Raw genomic sequence first — 19,226 nt, 5'->3', positions numbered from 1 at the left:
ATAATCTTTTAAATCCATGTGGATTGATCTCACCCCCACCCCCACCCCACCCTTCCCATTCTAATGAGCATTTTTCTATTTGCCAGGTACCAGGTTTCAAATCTAATTTTAATCTGCAGTACCACTAAAAAATCAAGTGATTTGTTTTCTTGACTCATGAAGAGGGATCTTTTCCTCCCATTGCAGATAGCCCTGAGGAATCTGTAGGTTTTCAGCAAACCTTTTTTAAGAACATGGATTGGAGGTGGAGGAGGGGGAGGACCCTTTACCCTCAAGAAATGTTAATGACAACGAATTTGGCCCATTGGCCTAGACTCACACACTGAATTGCAGAAAATTTTAGCAAAGTCTAAAAGAAGTCCCACTGTGGCAAATGGGAATTGGAATGAAAGTATAGAAAAATCTAAGGATTTGCCCAAGAACGGCAAATGCTGTTGGAAGTGATAGCAGTTAAGACATATCATCAGTGCACTGGTCAAAAATGAAGGTCCTCTTTGGAGGGGGTGAGCTAGGGGTGAAAGGGGGGGGATGGATTAAAGTACCCAGGGTCATTAAGGAGAACTAGAGGCTAGGCAGATTGCTAAAATTCCCATTTACTCCATTAGCTTGTGATTTCCCCCAAACTCAAAACTTTTCTCCCACCATGTTCTCAATCTACAGACATTGTAGTTTTATTAAGAAACCCACAGACTCAGCCTGTAGGATACTCCTATTAGCTAAGTGGCCCAGAGATGTAACTTCACATCTCGGCTTCCAGGCCTGGTTATTTTCAAAAGACAGTCACCTGGAGTGTGGGCCATTGCTAATCAACCCAATTTTTTCAAGGACTGTCCTTTCTCATGGACTCTTGGAGCTTTTGACTTTTTCCCTGCCTAAAGGATTTGGGGAAAGTTAACTTTCACTAAAATAATTAGGCCTAGCATCAACTTTGCATTTTTAGAAGGCTCTTGAGGGGTGCTGATGATAGCTAACTAGAGCACTGAAATAAATCTTTAAGAGTCGCAAAATGCATTACAAATATCTCCTTTGATCCTCAACCCTGGAAGAGGTAGGTGCTATTATTATGCCCCATTTTGGAGATGAGGAAAGTGAGGCAGACAGAGGATAAATGATTTCCCTGGTTCACACAGCTAGTAACTGTCTGGGATTGGATATGAACTCAGGTCTTCCTGTCCCCAGGTTCAGCACTCTGTACGAGATGGTGCCACCTTGCTGCAGCTCATAGCGCAGCATCCCCATTAGCTAGACTGAAGATGGATGGATCTTGGGTATTCTTTCCGGTGCCAGCTAACACAGCTCTCACTATACTAAACTTTCCGCATTACTAATAATCACTGCCATCAGCTGTGCCATCTCTGTAGTCAGTGGCAGCATGGCAAAAGCTGGAGAGACATGAGGAGGGCAATACCTCTCTTAAACCCAGCATCATTCAATCAAATGCTTATCTGCCCCGTGTACATCTGACCTGTGCTCAGTTTCCAAGGCATATTACAGGTAGAGCATGTTATCCAAGTTACTCTTTTCAGAACATCTTGTTTACCATTTGGCGAAGTATTGACATGGACAAGTATTGGCGTGGACAGCGCTAAGGACAGGTGGACTCCTGAGCATTGTGTACCTCGCAAGTCCCCCCATGATCTTCCAAACTGGGGGACCGAGCGCTTCTCCTGAAAAGAAAGCAGCCAAAATGATAGCTGTTGGAGTGTTTAGTTCATGTTAGTGATATTTTAGTGATGTTGACACTGGTTTTCAAATATTAAAAAAATGGATCCTTGTGAAAATTTTTTCTGCATAAAGCATTATGTTCATTGTTTTATTGTTGAGCCTTCACCATTTATTGGTTATTGGATGCTACGTGCATAAGGTTTTAATAGTATCATTACTAAGTTCATAAGTTTCAGTACTGTATGTACAATATTTTGGTGTCATTTTCTATTGTGTTTGGATTTGTTTCTTCTTTGTAGGAAATGTACAGAGTTTATATACTCTTGGGCAGTTCACTGCATTAAAAATAATCTGGTTTTGACTAAATTGCGCAAAGTTTTCTGAGTTCAGAGGCTCGATCTCAAGCTAGATGGGACCTAATGATGGGGTAAACTAGATGGCCCCTCATCTAGTTAGGGAGGTTAAACCCTTAAACCATGCCCAAAGTTACTCAGGCCTAGGTCCTCTGACTTCAGAGCTAATGCCCTCTTCCTCTGCCAGGATTACGCAAAGCTGGACAATTCTCCCAAGCTTGAAGAGTTCAGCAGATCATGACATTTGGTGAAAGGACTCCAACTGAAGGAAAAAGACTTGCTTGCTCTAGTAAAGTAGCAAGGGTGGAGGAGCAGAGGAGGACCCTGGGGAAATAATTCTTAATGCCTCGTTTGAGCCTCCTATGTGATAACCAAGTTTGGACTACTCCAGTCACAGAAGGAACTTTGGAAACCATCTAATCCCATTGCCTCATTTCACAGGAGGAAACAAGTCCAGGAAGGTGAGCTTCAATTTAGTTCAGACACTAAGTGCCTACACTATGCCTGGGTATTAGGGTAATGGTCTCCAAATGGAGAATGAGAACATGGCTTGAATCCTGCATTCTCCCAATGATAACTAGTTTGTCTGCAACACAACCACATCAGCCCCTTAACCAATTGTAGCTCAAGCCCCCTCCATTCCTTGCTCCTTCCCCCCCCTGCCCAACATCCCCATCCTTTATCTTCCATATCACCTTGAAGCTACTACAGGCACTCCAAAGGGCAAGCTAGGGATGAGGGGCCCCCAACCCCCAGGCCTTCCCCCTGCAGGCCTGCGTGGCTTCCAGCTTGCATCACAAATCTCATTACATTATCATTCTCCCCACACCTGTTCCTCTCACCCATCTCTCTCTCTTTTGGAGACCAGCATCATCCCAATCTCCCATGACCCCAGTACCTTTCTGTTTGATCCTTCATTAGCTGGAACTGTTCTCACCAGTTACCCAATCCAGTGGCCTCTTTCTCATCGTCATCTTTCTTGACCTCTAACACTGATACCTCTTTCTGAATATTCATTCACTCTCTCCTCTCAGGATGGATGAAGACAAGTATGTCACCTATAAAAACTCATCTGCACACTTAAAAAACTCTGACTTTCCTAACCTGATGAGAAATCTTCCAAATGAACAATTTCACTGTTTGGAACCTATTTGTTATTAATATAAAATATTAATAAATTATGTAATTATATAAATAAAACATATAATTATAAATATAAAACTACAACCCCTTTCAATGAGTTTATAACTGATAAACATAAAGACAGAAATTTGCTAGCTGAACTTCAAAAGAAACCTTTGCAACTTCAGTGGATGGGACTGACAAACAAGTAGCCTCATTTAGTAAGAGCAATCCACTTCTTCTAACGGGATCTGTGCCTCTTTCTGAGTTCCCCCGTTCGGCTACACCAGCAACTCCGATCAAAGTGAGCTTAGGCCCAGACCTTCCAATCCCTGTATCCCAGTGGTAAGCCAAGATTTCCAAAAATAAGGAAGCATATTCAGTCCCGTTGTTCTCACTAAAAATATCATCAGTAATATTTTTAGTGAGAGAAAAGGTTTTCTGCATCATTCATAAAGATTTTCAAAATATCATTTCATGTTTATCCCATCCTTTTCAAATTGCTACTTTCTGCATAAGATTTATAGTGTACATAATTGCTAGTACAGTAGCACAGACATATAATTTATAAATGAGTAAATATTCACATACAGGCATGAGTGCTCAAAAATCTTTTACTGATAGGTGCGTGTTCAAAAAGAGTTTGGCGACTATGGCACTACAGGTTGCAAAGTCCTAACTGGGGTCAGAGGAGAATGGTGATGTGGCTAATACCAAAATGGCAGGTCTTCATTTCCTGGAAATGCATTTTCATATACACGTGACTAGGGATGAGGCAAACACATGGGGAATTCACTTTTACCAATACAGCAAGGCCACAGCACGGAAGAGCTAAACATCAATTTAAAGCAGCACTGGCCTTGCTATGTAACCCTGCTGGTTCCCATCTTCCCTGAAGCAGGCTAGAATAAACCAAGGTCCTGAAGGTGTCAGAGTACGTAAGTGACAGTCAGTTAAGGTAACTGACAAGTTTACCCAGGACTTTACCTTTATTGCTCCCCAAGGTCCACCCTGTGAGGCATGCACAGGTGGTAGCCCCATTTTACAGATGAGCAAACTTAGATTAACACACACAAAGATTAATAGGTAATACAATGTAGGAGAGCAAGGATAGAGCTTTGCCCTGGGTCTTCCAATTCTAAATCCTGTGTTCTTTCTCCATATCCCAACTTCTTCTCTAATAACACAAAAGCCAGACTGGCCACAGAAAAACTGCAGCGTAGACTCTGCCATCAGAGACGTCACATAGCAAGGGACTGCTACCTTTCTGCTAAAGAATCAATGTGGCACAATTGGAGAAGCAATGAATTTGGAGTCAAAGGACCTGGGTTCGAATATAGACTGCTGCCTTCCACCCATGTGACTGTGAGCAAACTCCTTCCCCTCTCTGAGCCATTTGTAAATTGAAGTGACAAACTAGAAGAAGATGCCCCAGCTCTCAAGCCCCCCACCTGTTGGTTCCTCCCTTCCTGGTCAGTCATGGATGCCATTTCTCTCAGCAGCTCGGTTCTATTGGAGATTAAGTCTTCCACTTCAGAAAAGCAGCAGGTCACACCTCAGCCTGTGTTCCACAAATCTCTAATGAGTCAAGCAACCAGCCAACCACCACTGTTAGAATTGTTTTTTTAATATCAATGCAAAATAGGGTACAGGTTTTTACAAGCAGTTGACCAAGAAGCTTTTGTTTCAAAAATGATTCCTCTCCATTTTGGAAGCCAACATAGCAACACCCGCAAATTATTGGGATTATACAAAACATGACCTTCTTTTGTCCCATTTCGGCACATCTATAATTGACAAAACTTGCCAAATGACTTTTCCAAATCATAGTCTTCAAGTAAAAAACATCAATATGAAATCACATCATTTTAATTGACTTATTGGCCAGAAGAGCAAGTAAGAAACCATTCTGCTTACCCCGCCCCACTCACACCCACCATCATTTCCTTTCTCTGGATTGATGGTATTTAATTGTACTTAGCTTCCCTGGGTTGCCATTTGGATTTCCCTGGAGCGGTCAGTGGGGGTCACTGCTACAGCCCAGTTGCCAAAATGGTCCCCTTTTCCTTCACTGCCCAGCCAGCCACTCACTGCTTGGGAAGTGAGCCACAAAGAAAATAATGGGCCAGCTGAAAAGTCAAGCACACATTCTGGGGCCGACATCTTGGGTCTGCCAGCTGAGCATGGATAGGAAAGAAAATGAGGAATTCCACAGGCATTCAATTTCATTTATGAGTCACCAGAAAGAGCCAAAACTGGGAAAGTGGAGAATAGAGGAAGATGGAAAGTGGATTTAGCATACATGCATGCACACGCGTGCGCATGCACACGCGTGCGCACGCACATGCACGCACGCACGCATGCACACACACACGCACGCATGCGCACACACACACACACACACACACACACACACTCTCTCTCTCAGGGGAGCAGAAAGCAAACAGAACACAATGCAATTCCCAGTGGGCCTTAGAGAACTGACTCTTTGGTTTTATTTGTAACTATAAGAAACCTCAGAGCAGGGCAGTTCAGAAACTAGAGAATAAATTAATTCACTGAAGAGTCCAGTAATTTGTATAAGTACGTTATTAAAATTCCCATCAATTCTAAGAGCCGAGTGTGCCTCATGATTGCACTTGGTTTCAACAGTCAAGAAATAAGCAAATTAGATGAAGAGACCGCCAGTGTTTCCTGTTTGGCCCAGAAAAAGAAATTCATTTAAACAGTCCCTCCACCTCACTGTCTCATCCCATTCCCCAATCGAAATAGGACAAAAAGAGGAAACTCAATATGCTCTCATAATATCATACAAGGAAACCCAGTGTTCCTCGGACTTAATCTGTTCCAAAATACTTCTGTCCAAAATGTGTTGGTGCAACAGGATGGACCTCGGTGGTTAAAATTGTGATGTCTGGAAACTCCTGGATGATCGATGTGGCACCTTGAGAAAAGGAACAAGGACAAAAGAAAACCAGTATTATATCAAGACTGGGTAGGTTGGCTGGTTTGAGGGAGAGGGCAGAGAATGGAGAGTAGCAATATTACAGAAAGTGTGAGCCCTGACACTCACTCACTGGCTACATCAGTCTGGAAAAGCCATTTTGCCTCCCTGAACCTCAGTATCCTCAGCTGTAAAATGGGGTTAATTCTTACCTCAATGATAATATTTCCATGCTTGGAATCAAATGAAACCTAAAGTCATCAGAACTATATCATGGTCACCTACTTCCTCTTAAGAGGGAGTTGACTCTCCAGGGTCATTGTGCCTCCTTTGAGAGGGGAGTTCTCCTCCACTCTATACCCAGAGGCCTACCAGCCAGCAGCAATCCCTCTTCTCCATCTGACTGCTACTACCAATCAATTGTCCTTATCTGTCTCCCTTTCTGTGGGTCTTCAAAGTGATGCCTCCCAGTCCTCAAATTAACTGGTGTCAAGCCCTGCTGCTCACATTTACAGAGCACTCTGCACCTTCTGCTTGACTAAGGTGTTCCCTGCTGCTTCTCCTGTGCCCCCCACTCCCACCCCATGTCTCATCATGCCCTAGTAATGAGCTTAGGCAAGTTCTTGATGGTCCTATGAAGCTACAGAAGCTTCCAGATCAGACCCAACATGGACTGGCAGCCTAAGCAAATGGCCAGAGGTTCAGGCTAGCCAAAGATTGATGTGGTTCTCTTGCTCAGAGCCTCACAAAGAGCACCCACAGAGGCAGAGGGGCAACAGAGGTAGTGGCCAAGCTGACAGAAGCACAATTCTGACAGTTAGGAAATCAATTTGCACAGAGCTTTTCCCTCAACCCTCTGAGGTAGGCACTAGAAAGTAGGATGCTTCCCAATGGATACTCAGAGAGACTACCAAGCAGCAGACCCAAGACGGAACCCTCTGACTTCTGATTCCAAGTCCAGAGTCCTTTCCACAACACTGCTGAATCACAGGCTCTGCAGCAGAATCTGGCTCTACATTCCAAGTGCTATTTCCTCTGATGACTGGGCAGCCAGCACGTAGTTATTTTAAATACACCCACTGGGGATAGACTTAACAAGAAAGTGAAATAAAGGCAGGGCTTTCCATAAGAGAAGCTAAGCAGATGCACATTTCCCTATTCTGTACCTCATCTGCAGTCCCAGCCATTATCCAAGTCAGGACTTACCATGAGGAGTAGAAAAGAGACTGAGGACAATGATGACACTTGGTTGAACGCCATGTTCTATAAGGACTTTTACAGCCTCAATGACAGTATTTCCAGTGCCTGAAATAAAATGAAACCCAAGGCCATTAAAATGGTCACCTGATTCCTCTTCGGGAGTCTCTGCAGCTCCCTGATGCAGACCCCAGGCAAAACTACCCTGGAAGGGACGTATCCTCTAGCGAAGAGATCTCACTATGTGACTTCAGAATCTCACACCCACAGTCCCCCTTCAGAAGCCCCCGGCCCATGTGGTGAGCAATGTGAGTCCCAGAGTTGGTGCGAAGACCACAAAGGTGACCAACCAAGAGAAATCTTTGAGCAACTCCAGAACAGACACAGTGCGATGCTTCCTGAATTCAATTTCTTTTGCCTTATCACATTCCTTGCCTTGATGTGTCCATTTAAAGACAGAAAATCCCTTTGGAGCTAATGAAGTCTGACTACTGCATATACTGTTTTTGCCTGGAGGGTTACCAGGCTGGGAGTCATGCACCAAAATGAGCCCTCCCTCACCAAAGGTTTCAGAGCACAGTGAACATGCACTCACTTAGAATTGGATACATGAGCAGGACTTTCCTCCGATAAATGTCTGGGGGAAACTTGGCATAATAGACTTTGGCTCTTTGGGTCTCTTCATCACTCTGGATCAGAATCTTTCCAATTCGGATTGAGCGGCAGCAGTCCCGCAAACCCTGCTCCATAGCCTCCCCTGAGGGCAGAGATGAGGAAGGAGATGAAATGCATGAAGTCCCACCCCAGGCTGTCGTGACAAGTACAGAAGGGACACCATCAAGAAGATGGCAATGCCTCCTCTGCCAGTGTCTGAGGAGTCTCCCTGTGCCTTGCCCAGAGTAGGAATGTTCTAGAACAGAACCTTTCAGTTATGGATGTTACCTATTAAAGCTAGCTGTGTTGTGGCCTGCTAGAAAAGAAAATGTTACTAAAGAAAAGGAAAGAAGTGAGATGCTGGAGTCCAAAGGACCTGAGTTCACTCTCCAGCTCTGATGCCCTCTGTGGGGATCTGGCCAGGACACATACCTCGTGATGCCTCAGTTGCCGTATCTCTAAGATGAAGGCAATAAACCTTGCCCCCACTGGGGGGGGGAGGGGGAATGAGGTTTGAAAGTGCTATAAAAAGAGGATTGATTTCTTAGTTCTCATGTCTCATGCCACTGTGATTCTGGAGTCAGCAAGGCAGAAAAAGCCCTGTGTTCTCCTGGCTCATGATCTTCTGCGATATTCCTAACATTTTTTTCTTCCCATTATTTTAAATAAGATGCTTAAATCACCCAAACCTGGCACTTCATCTATGTGACAATGTCCTTTTCATTAAGGTTAAGAATGAAAGATTCTTGGGAAGGGAATGGGTGTTAGAGACCAAAGATGATTGGCTCTTAGAACACAATGTCATAAAGACTGTCACTTTGTGCAGCAATGAATTAATTTAGCGCTGAAGAGGCTTTTCCAGCCTTCAGTGAATAAGGAGCATCTGGCTGTTGGGTCGGGTTTTTTGGTGTCAGATTTTGTTTGGTTTTGTGTGTGTGTGTGTGTGTGTGCACACGTGTATGTGTGTGCATGTGTGTCTGTGTTTTGGGGGGTGGGAGAGATAGGTTATCAACAACAATTATCACATTAGCCTGGGAGCCAAAAAAATTTTAAGGAAATTTTTAAGGGAAAAAGTTGTAATCAAAAATCAAGGAAAAAAGAAACAAACTAAAGACTGTTCATCTAGTGAAGCCTATCCCCTGCCCAGGACAAGGCTCTTCATGACAGGCATAGAATGTTTGTTGAATGAATAATGCCTGACAAGCCTTCCTCTCAAAGCTTCACTAACTCAAAGGAGGTTGAACAAGATTGTCCAGCGACGAGTCAATACAGAAATGCCAACTTCAGTTCCCAAGGCTGTGGCTTATCTAGCAGGCAGCTACTTAGAACCAGGGTGAGGGCCAAATGATTAATTTTCAGGAAGAGCACTGACACCTCAGAAATCAGTGATCGCTACAAATCAGGGTTTGATTTACCATTTTGTCGACTGCCCAGACTGAAGAAAATTGTAACAATGCTAATTTAACCTAAAAGTGTGTGTGTATACATTCCCACCCTGTTGTTTGGATTTCCGGTTGTTAAACATTACCAGCATACTCCTGTATTGCTCTATAAACCTGGCTTGGGCTCAGCAGGAGGACAGGAGAAGGCTTAAGGAACGAAGTCATCACCAGACCAGAGGCCTGGGAACTGGAAACCAATAACACCAACGCTAACACCTGGCATATTTCTATAGTACTCTAAAGAAGTATAAAGTGCTTTCCATCCATTATCTCATTTGAGCCTCGTGAGATTCCTTATTCAAACACCTACTTTTGTGAAAGCTGCTCAAATGTCCTCTAGCCCATCCTTGTTAATAAAAGCCACTGGGGAAATTTACAAAACTCCATCAGACCCCCCCCCCCCTCACCCCCAATGCCCCCCACCTTGGTCCTGCTGACGGGGAGAGGAGGAGGAGAAGGCTCATGATCACAGCTCTAGGTACAAGCATAGGACTTCACTGGAGACTGTGACCAAGGCTGATCCTGTCGAGGGAGCATTTACGTACAAATATAACATCAGCAAGCCCCGCAAGGGGGAAATACAGTTATTGCCAAGAAAGTGGTTTTGCCTACATAGTCACAGAATCATTTCGATGCTGAAAAAGACCCAACAAGTCCTCCAGTACAGCCATCGCCTGGATGGGATTGTGTCTGACAAGAAAACAAAGGAGCCCCATTTCCTCCAGTCTGGTACTGACTGCACCATCTCCCTCGCTGTCTCCATGCCACTGCAGTCCCCCACTCCAGCATCCTCCCAGCCTCCCTTGCTCCTCTTTTAACGCAACCTTGCACATGCAGACAGGCCCCTGGGGAAGAGACTGCCTCTAAAATTAGCCAAGCTCGGCAACATGCCGGCCAGGACTGCAGAAGCACCAGGAGAGGAGGGGAGCTAGGGCAGGCAGTGGAGAGAAAGAAGCTGCAATTCCGGTAAATGAACAGAACCCCTGGGGGGCAGGAGGTACTGAGGAGCAATGGGGGAAGGGGGAACCAAACCACAGACAGACTTACCACTTCTCATTATGCTGACCCCACAGTTGCCTTTCTCAAATTTCACTCCTTCATACTTGTATCCTGTCACAGAAGAAAGGGGGGAAAGGAGAATGTTATCCTTCACTGTTGAAGGAGACACTTGTTGGAGAAGGCCCCTTGAGTTTAGGGGCAAAAGGATGATTTATCAGCACCTGCCCAAAGATGTTTCATCAACATTAGTTTTAGGTATTAAGCATGAGAACTAAGAGAAGGACGGATGGGGTCGGAATGAAACCTTGTTTTCCATCCGAGGCCCCCCGGAGGCTTCATGGCTGGCCCTGGCTGGCCCGGGGTCCGTACCCCACAAGAGCAGTGCCTGACCTGGCACCAGCCAAGTATTCAAGCCTGTTTATTATGACACTTTTGGAGTAACATCTCAACTCTCCACAATAAATCCCTGGGGAATTCATCAAACAGGGACAGGATTTCTCCTCACAGCAACATGGCTGGACTTGGAATCTGGAAGACCTGGGTTCAAATTCCACCTCTAGCTGTGTGAGCAAGTCACAACTTCTGTGAGCCTCAGTTTCCTCATCTATAAATGGGGACAATGATAATACTCATAGTACTGATCTCACAGGCCTGCTGTAAGGCTCAAATAATGATATAAGGATCATTAAGGATCAGTGAATAACTATGAGGAGCTCTATCAACTTTAAAGTGCTGTAGAAATGTCCACTGTCAATATTATAACATGAGGAATCCTAACATGAATTAAACTGATCCTCTCTACCACACCCTGGAAAAGGCTCTGGGCCACCCCTCCCCTACACCGATGAGGATCTTAGAAGGCCCTTCTTCTCCTTCACCCCCAGGGTGAATGAGGACAGCAGCCTTACTCAGACAGCTCCTCTGCTGCCCAGTTCCCAAGAGGATAAAGCAGCCACCAAGGCCACCTCTCTCCTCCCGGCTGTCACCGCCTCGGGCAGATGTCTAGGTTGCTGTTGGTAGTAAGAGTTTGCATTCTGAAAGTACTTAAAGATTCACAAAGTATTTTCCTCACAACAACCTTGTGAGGCAATAGCCAGGATGAGGCCCATTTCACAGATGAGCTGGACAGATACGATGGCCAGCATTCTAACTGACTCCTCAGAAGCAGGCTTCCACCATCCGTACCAATCACACCCATCTGGGGTTACAAAGTGCTCCATACCCAGATCTTGTTTATATCATCACAGCAACCCTGCTACCTACTGAGTCTGAGGATGACAACACTGTTTGACAGACAAGGAAACTGAGCCTGACAAAAAATAAGTGATGTCAAATTCAAATAGAAACAGGGCCACTTAACCACACAGAAGGATCCCTGTAACTGCAAAATGACCCCGAGAACCCCAAACGAATATGACACATGTTCCATTGGATTTTTATTTGTTTTGCTCAATATTTCCCCATTACATTTAATCTGCTTTGGGCACACTCAAGAAGATTGTGGCAAGAGTATTCCAATCCCCTGCCCTAGACTTCACAGTAAATAGCAGACCCAGCATGGAAACCTCCGACTGCCAGGCCAGTGCCCAGCACCACTGCCACACCCACCTCCAAGCTCAACAATCAGAATAATGGCTAGCATTTCTACAGGGGCTGAAGGTGTGCAGAGTACTTTAGTCACCTAGGGGATCTCAGGGGCTCAATGCCCAACCTTCACAAGGTAAGCCAGGACAAGCAGCTTCCCAGAACTGCCCAGAGCCCTAAATTGCTAAATTGTATTTTCAAAAATGGGGTGGGTGGGGGGGAAGCAAGGCACCTTTTCAGTTCTCGCCATCTCCACTGTTTAGTCTAATTATCATCCTTCTACCTAATGCATTTGATTGAACACTGAGCCAGTCTCTCCCATTTACCAGCTGGTAGCTTCCCCACCAAGGTGCAGTTCTTAGCTGTGTCCCCAGGGGCCACCGGGGAGACAACACCTGCCTAGTGAAGGATATTTATTAACCTTTAACTTGGATCGACAAGCAAACCATTAAGAAAAAGTCATGGCGCTAAATGTCTCACGGAGTTCATTAAGACGCTAAAAAGACCAGCTCCTGAGAGACGCCTCATTGTGCACGTTGATTTCTTTCAGGCTGCTTCCCTTCCTGTCCCACCCCCTCCTCCTCTCTTGGCAGACCATTGTTTCTCCCACAAACTTTCCAAGGGATGGGAATCACCTGTTGGAGTGGTCACTGTGCACTCTTTATATGGCAGCTGATTCAATCCCTCTTCCACAACAAGTCTGATCTGTAGAACAAAAGAAAGAATTATTTAAGATTTGATGAAGGGAATTACCATCTGCCACATTCAAGCCTCTAATACATGGGGCCCAAAGACTGAATGACAGGCATCTACTCAGTACTATCTAAAGTAACACGAGCCTTTGCAGGGGGAGGTGAGACAAAGAGGGCCTCACATGGCACTGTCCACTGCTATCTTAGATGCACAGAACATCAGAGCTCAGTTCATCTCATGTCAGGCCATCACACACCCTCATTTTACTGAGGGGAAGCTAAGTGACTTGCCCATGCTCATGCAGAAGCAAGTTTTGAACAGAGGTCCTCTGGTCCCAAATCTGGTGGTACATGGTTCTGTCTTTGACTTAAGTGATCTTTATGACAACTGTGATATTTCAAACTCTCTCTCTCTCTTTCTCCTCTTTTCTCTCTCCTCTGTCTCTTCTCTCCTTTCCTTTCTCTTTCTTCTCTCTCTTTTCTCTCTTTCTCCTTTCTCTCTCCTTTTTCTTATCTTGCCACTCTTTTCTCTCCTCTCTCTCTTCTTTCCAGTCTCTCCCTTTTCTTTTCTCTCTCCTCTTTTCTCTCTCTTCTCTCCCTCCTCTCTTTCCTTTCTTCTCTCTTCTTTTCTCTTCTCCATCCTCTTTCTTCTCTCGCTCCTCTTTTCTCTCCTGTCTCTCTTTTCTTTTCTTTCTTCTCTCCCTCCTCTATTTTTTCCTCCCCTCTCTTTTTCTCCTTGTTTTTCTTTCTTCTCTATCTCTCCTCTTTCTACCCTCTTCTCTCTTCTCTGTTTCCCTTTCTCTCTTACTTAGATAGAAAAGGACAGTTCGTGTAAAGAAAGGATCAGGGCAATTCTACTCCAAAAGGCTTCCTGGTGACTATGAGAGGAGATGTGGAAGAAAAGCTGAGAAGAACCTCCATAAAGCTGCTAAAGGAAGGGACCTTCTAGCAAGAAAAGCCAGGCGGAGTCTGCACCACTCATGTTCTGCAATCAATATCACATTACTGATTGAAAAGGAAAAACCAGAGACAAACCTGGGTTTGGGCTCCATTATCCCAGGCCAAGAAAGGCCATTAAACGCATCATTGCTAAGTGGTACAGAGCCCTCTGTCAGGCCTCAGAACTAGGCAGAGGGCCCAGAACCCCAGGATCTCAGTATGTCATAGCCTCCAGCCACCACTTTCGAGGAAAATTTCTATTTCATATGAGCAACTTACAAGGCAAAGCTGAAATTCTTTTCTTTGAAAAGACTGGGGCTCTCTGCCGTTCTACCTACAAAACAAGGTGCCTCCTGGGACCATCCCTGCACTCAGCACCCTGCCACCTCAGCCTGGGACAAACAAATGGCAGAGAATCCTAGTCAGATCTGAGGGCCGTGACTAAGATGGAACCAGGTCAGTGGCCAGGGAGAGCAATGGAGCTGACTGCAGTCATTAGACAGTTTGCTAGTAGGGGTTCTCATTGATCAAGAAGCTAACTGAATTCCTCAATACTAGGAACAGAGGCCACTTTCTGAGCCCAGAAACTTCAGGTCAACATTGGAAGAAGTCCAAGGCCCTGCCCTGAGGAATTCTCCCTCCCAGTGCCATTCTTCTAGTCATTGAGCCCCAGAGCCTCAGCTCAGGCTAAAACAGAATGCCCTTCCTGTTTCTCAATGCATGTGGCCTGGGCTTTTCCAGGGGAAGAGCCTTTAGGGAACACTTGGCTTCACCTCCATCCTTTCTCACAGCATCTTGCACCCAATCCCTCTAGGTGGTCCAAGGTATGAAAAGGAAGGCAGTTGAGTTGATTTTTGGTATCACAGAGAAACTATTACCATCAACTGCTATCAGTGGGGCTTGGTATAACCCCTGGAGGCCCAAGAAATTTTTACCTTTAAGTCTGGGATGATCAAGACCTCTTGTACATCATTAGTCTATGGCCTCCTTTCACACATACGGAAACTGACACCCAGAGAGCAACTTGCCAAGGTCACACAGTAAATGACAGTCAGGATTTCAAGCCAAATGCAGAAAAGTTGGCCTTGAGGAAAACTCAAGAGAGCATAGGGTCTATGATTTTTTTCAACAAAGTTTATTTTCTCTTCCATTATTTGGCTAAAGCTAAAAGGCTGAACTACACGGTGTTTCTGCTTTTCTTACTCAATCACCAGCATCCTTGTCCTGGCATCAAAGAAGCATTGCTAGCAGAAGGCCCTGACCACCTCCACATGCACCTAAGAAATACTTGCTGACTGGTTCTAACCAATGAACAACCCTTGTTTTTCTCAATCCAATAGGAGTTCACAGCTTTGAATCTGGTCACATAAAGGATAGTTAAGGCAAAAGGCTGTTGTCTAACAAACACTCCTCCATATGAGATCAGAGTTATAGGGCCTGGCTAGGATTTTGTAGGTAAAGTCATTGAAGAGAAACAATTCCCTATTAGAAGGATGATACCAGCCCTGGAGTCAGGAGGACCTGAGTTCAAATCTGCCCTCAGACACTTACTAGCTATACGACCATGGGCAAGTCACTTAACCCCAACTGCCTGCAAAAAAAAATAATAGATGAGAGAAGAGGAAGACAGAACAAAAGACCTTTCTCTGCCATGATCAGAACCCCCTCCCTTTCTCCTTTAAACAAAGGTCTTAGTTCTTGGGGGCTGGCTAGCTCCGCCCATGGCTACCCTAGATGCCTGAGATGATCCTTTTAACACCTAAGTATATGATACTCGCTGCCCTGAGCTCTAAGGGATCCCTGGCAGTTGAGGAAGCAGCCAGCCTAGTCTCATTTTACAGAGAAGTCAAACTGAGGTCCACAGACAGGAAGAGACTTGCCTCAGGCCTCACAGAAACAAGGCTCAAAGCCCGGCTACCTGAGGGGCAGTAGTTCCTCAGTGCTATAGGAAATGAGTTCACATAAAGGATTCGGGGATGAAAGGGTATAAAGGCCAAATTTTATTCCAACCATAGAAGCAAAACTTCAGGGGCACTCAGCAGGCTGACAAGTGGCTGGCAATCCTTCCCCCTTATCCTTGGGTAGCATTTGGCAGGTGTCACTAAGTCACAACAATGAAATGGAAATGGGCACCCTTCACCTACCAAACGGTCTGCAGAAAACATGAAGTCCCCTCGACTGGCCGTCCTAAAACAGAGTAGTACAATTTTAGTCTAAATGACAACTTTCTGGCAAAGTATTCATTTATACATATAGTAATAACACTAATTGCAACACCTGTTCTCTCTCCCTCCCTCTTTCCCTCCCTCTCTCTTTCTCTCTCTCTCTCTCTCTCTCTCTCTCTCTCTCTCTCTCTCTCTCACACACACACACACACACACACACACACACACACACACACAGCTGAAATCTCCTATGTGCAATGTCCAGATGTTTACCAGAAACCGCAGAAACCATTTTTGTTGAATAAATGGCACTGAAAAACGTTTGTCCAGTATGCCCAGAGCAATCAGAAATTACAGTGCTCAAATCTTGGTAGAAAAAGCTGCCGAAGATCAAGGGGCACCACTAAATCCATGCGGAATGCAAAATGTCAAGAAAACTATCCAAACAAAACTGAAATTTTCCCCAGCAGCCTTCCTCCAATCTTCCTCAGTCCTAAAAGCCCCCACCAAGAGATAAATAAAGCCCTCCTTTCCCCCATCCCTTGGGAGAGCTTTTAGCTCCACAGCCAACCTCCCTTTCTCAAGCTAATGAGTACTCCTCAGGCCTCTCTTCAAAACCATAAGCCATTTTGTTCCTGCTCGGCTTTTCTCTTCCTATGTATCCATCCTTTCCTATCCTTCAGTGCCCACCCATGATGAAAGTGACATTTGTACTCCCACTGTTTAAACCAGAGCTCCCTTTTGGGCAGTCCCCAACCCCAAGAGAAAGGCCCTATTATTGCTATGAGCCAAAACTTGCTCTCATTATATCTCTGGCCAGAGCCCCCACCCTGCCACCGAACTGGCTTCTCTCATAACAACAACCATGCTGTGACTGATGCTTGGAACTGATTTACATTCTGTGTATTTACCCCCCATCCGGACTGTTCATAGGAGTCCCAAAACATACAGCCCAAGATGCCCAAAAGGACATGTGTCAAACACACACTACTTGGGTACACCATTTCTCTTCAGACACTTCCTCTCACTAGGAGAAGCCACTGCAGGCCTATCGTAGAGGGATAAACTCATTTGGCCCCAGGGTGTGTTCTTTGGGGCTTAAAATATATCAATGGATCTCAGAGATGCTGAAAGAGGGAAGGGGTGGGCAGTACTGATCACTTACAGAGGAAAGTCCAGGGTATTTTGAAGCAAATTAGAGGAATTACAGAACCTGATAAAAATCTCAGAAACCATCTCACTTAACCCCAACCTGAACAAGACTTTCCTTTATAAGATATCCAACAAGTGTCACATGGTAAGCCTATGTCCATTTAAAAAAAAAGAAAATGTGCTGCACGTTAACAAATTTTAAGTATATGTATGTATGTATATACGTATATATATAGGCATTTTTTAAGTGTATGTGTGTATGTATATATATCCTGTATTTTTTTTCTCCATTAAAGCCCTCTGTTGTTGCCTCACACTAGTGTGGAGGTGAGCCTGGATTCTCAAAGTCAAAGCCTGTAGATGTCAAGCTCCGGTAGGTCTGACATGCTGGAAACGCCCAGACTGGATATAAAGGGGCTGGTCTGTCACTAGCAGATGCTCAGTCACCAAGGAGAGCCTTTTCCAGTCTACAGTAAGCCTGAGGGTGGGGGGAGGGTATCCATAACACAAGTACCAACAAGATGGTTTCTTATTTCCTATTTTCTGAGGGAGACACAGCATAAGCACCAAAATTTCTAACTAGTTTCCTAATCACATTGGACAAAACTGTTTAGGTAAGTCCTCTAAGATATCAAGTATGATAGAACAATCCACATCCCAAGATATAGGTCATATATTCATAATTAAACTACAGTTTCTTACCCCAGAGGGTTCAGCATCCATGCATGCACAGGCGTTTACACATACACACACACACACACACACACACACACACACACACACACACACACACTGTCCCCCTGAATCAGGGCCCATGTCAAGTACCGACTTTCAATGGCCACACTAAACCTTGCTGCCTTTCATTTCTATAATGTAGCTCTACAACATTCCAGTTAAGGAAGGAAAGGGCAGCAAAATACAAATTTCACATGGAGTCCCCTTGTGTGATTTGCTGGAGTCTGGACTAGCAAACAAACATAGCACTGATGAGACAACGGAGAGTCTTCAAAAGATAATTTCTATCATTTTCTTAAAGAAAACTAGAATGTATATAAGGGTGACTATATCCCTCAAACCATCTACTTAAATATTCCTTTCTCCTGTAGGTCAGCATCCCTAACTCTGTCAAGTGACCAAAAACTCACAAATCTTTTGTTTTGAAATTGGAAATTAAATGCAAGGAATTTTATCCTTTCTTTCACCCAGAAATAGCAGCTTCATTGAGCCTGAGTGGAACAAACCCTTTTTTCCTATCCTCCAAATAAAAATATCCCATTCCATACACACACACACACACACACACACACACACACACACACACACGCACGCACATGCACACATACACATGCACACACATGCACATGCACGCACGCACACACACACACACACACACACACACACACACACACACACGCTGGCCCCACAGCTCAAGACAATCTCACTGTCTTTCTGTCCCTGACAGGCCCTCCAAGCAGGCATATTTGCGCTGTAGCAAGTCAGCATTACTTCAAATAATCACTGGTAATTCAAGTAATTACTAGCCTATCCCCTGCTGCTCTCCAGACTTCAAATCTATGCTCTTCACTTTCAATCAATTTAGAAATTAACATAGAGCTAGGATACAAGGTGATTACAGTTTTTAAAACCCACAGTAATGGCCAATGTCTGTATTAAAATCCATAGCATTGCTATTCCGGGTCCAAACTTCATAAACACACAGATCAATCAACAAGTCTTTATTGCATATCTGCCATGGGCCTCTTGACAGGGACCCTGACCTCTCAAAAGGCTGGGTCAGCCCATTTGGCTTGGCCAGGTCCCCTTGAGCTAGAAAGACCAAGGGACAGAAGCAGACTCAGGTGCCACAGTGAGCCTCGGTCATCTCAGAACCAAGTGGGAAGAGGTTAATCACTCGAAGATAGGCCAAATGGGTGAGGAATTCTTTGGCCACAGCAATGCATAAAGCCATTGACAAAGGCATGAAGAGCCTGCTCTGTGTCGCCCATGCAGATGAAATCACCCAGCTTTTGAAATCAGGAGGCAGCTGCAGCAGGGCGGCCTACTTCAAACGGTCCTCACTAGCCTATCCCCTGCTGCTTTCCAGATCAGCTCCGTTTCAGTTTAAATCAATTTCGGAATTCAAATATAGATAGAAGACAATAAGTTGATTACATTTTTTTTAAAAATCCACAGTCACCTTAGTGTCTACATTTACATTCATAGCAGTGTTGCTAAGGCTGACATTCTGTTAAACCGAGTGAAACCACATATTTGTCTGACTGATCAATCAACAAATGTTTACCTTCTATTTGCCCAGT

The 19,226-nt window shown here is 44.7% G+C and overlaps 1 protein-coding gene across 2 annotated transcripts in view; it reads right to left on the bottom strand.

Annotated features, from left to right (window-relative positions):
* Positions 1–4,746: 4,746 nt before the first annotated feature.
* The window catches only part of UPRT (uracil phosphoribosyltransferase homolog), a 34,803-nt gene continuing 20,323 nt past the window's right edge, over positions 4,747–19,226 (bottom strand). For both annotated transcript variants that reach the window (XM_072626986.1, XM_072626987.1), the window contains exons 2-7: positions 15,736–15,778; positions 12,596–12,665; positions 10,425–10,487; positions 7,877–8,038; positions 7,291–7,389; positions 4,747–6,084 (exon numbers count right to left, since the gene is read on the bottom strand). In XM_072626986.1, the coding sequence (XP_072483087.1) occupies positions 5,978–6,084; positions 7,291–7,389; positions 7,877–8,038; positions 10,425–10,487; positions 12,596–12,665; positions 15,736–15,778 (544 nt within the window). In that variant the 3' untranslated portion in view covers positions 4,747–5,977. The remainder of the gene's footprint in view (positions 6,085–7,290; positions 7,390–7,876; positions 8,039–10,424; positions 10,488–12,595; positions 12,666–15,735; positions 15,779–19,226) is intronic.

The sequence above is a fragment of the Notamacropus eugenii genome, chromosome X, assembly GCF_028372415.1.
Source record: "Notamacropus eugenii isolate mMacEug1 chromosome X, mMacEug1.pri_v2, whole genome shotgun sequence".
Lineage (NCBI taxonomy): Eukaryota > Metazoa > Chordata > Mammalia > Diprotodontia > Macropodidae > Notamacropus > Notamacropus eugenii.
This window is presented reverse-complemented; position numbering and strand designations above follow the sequence as displayed.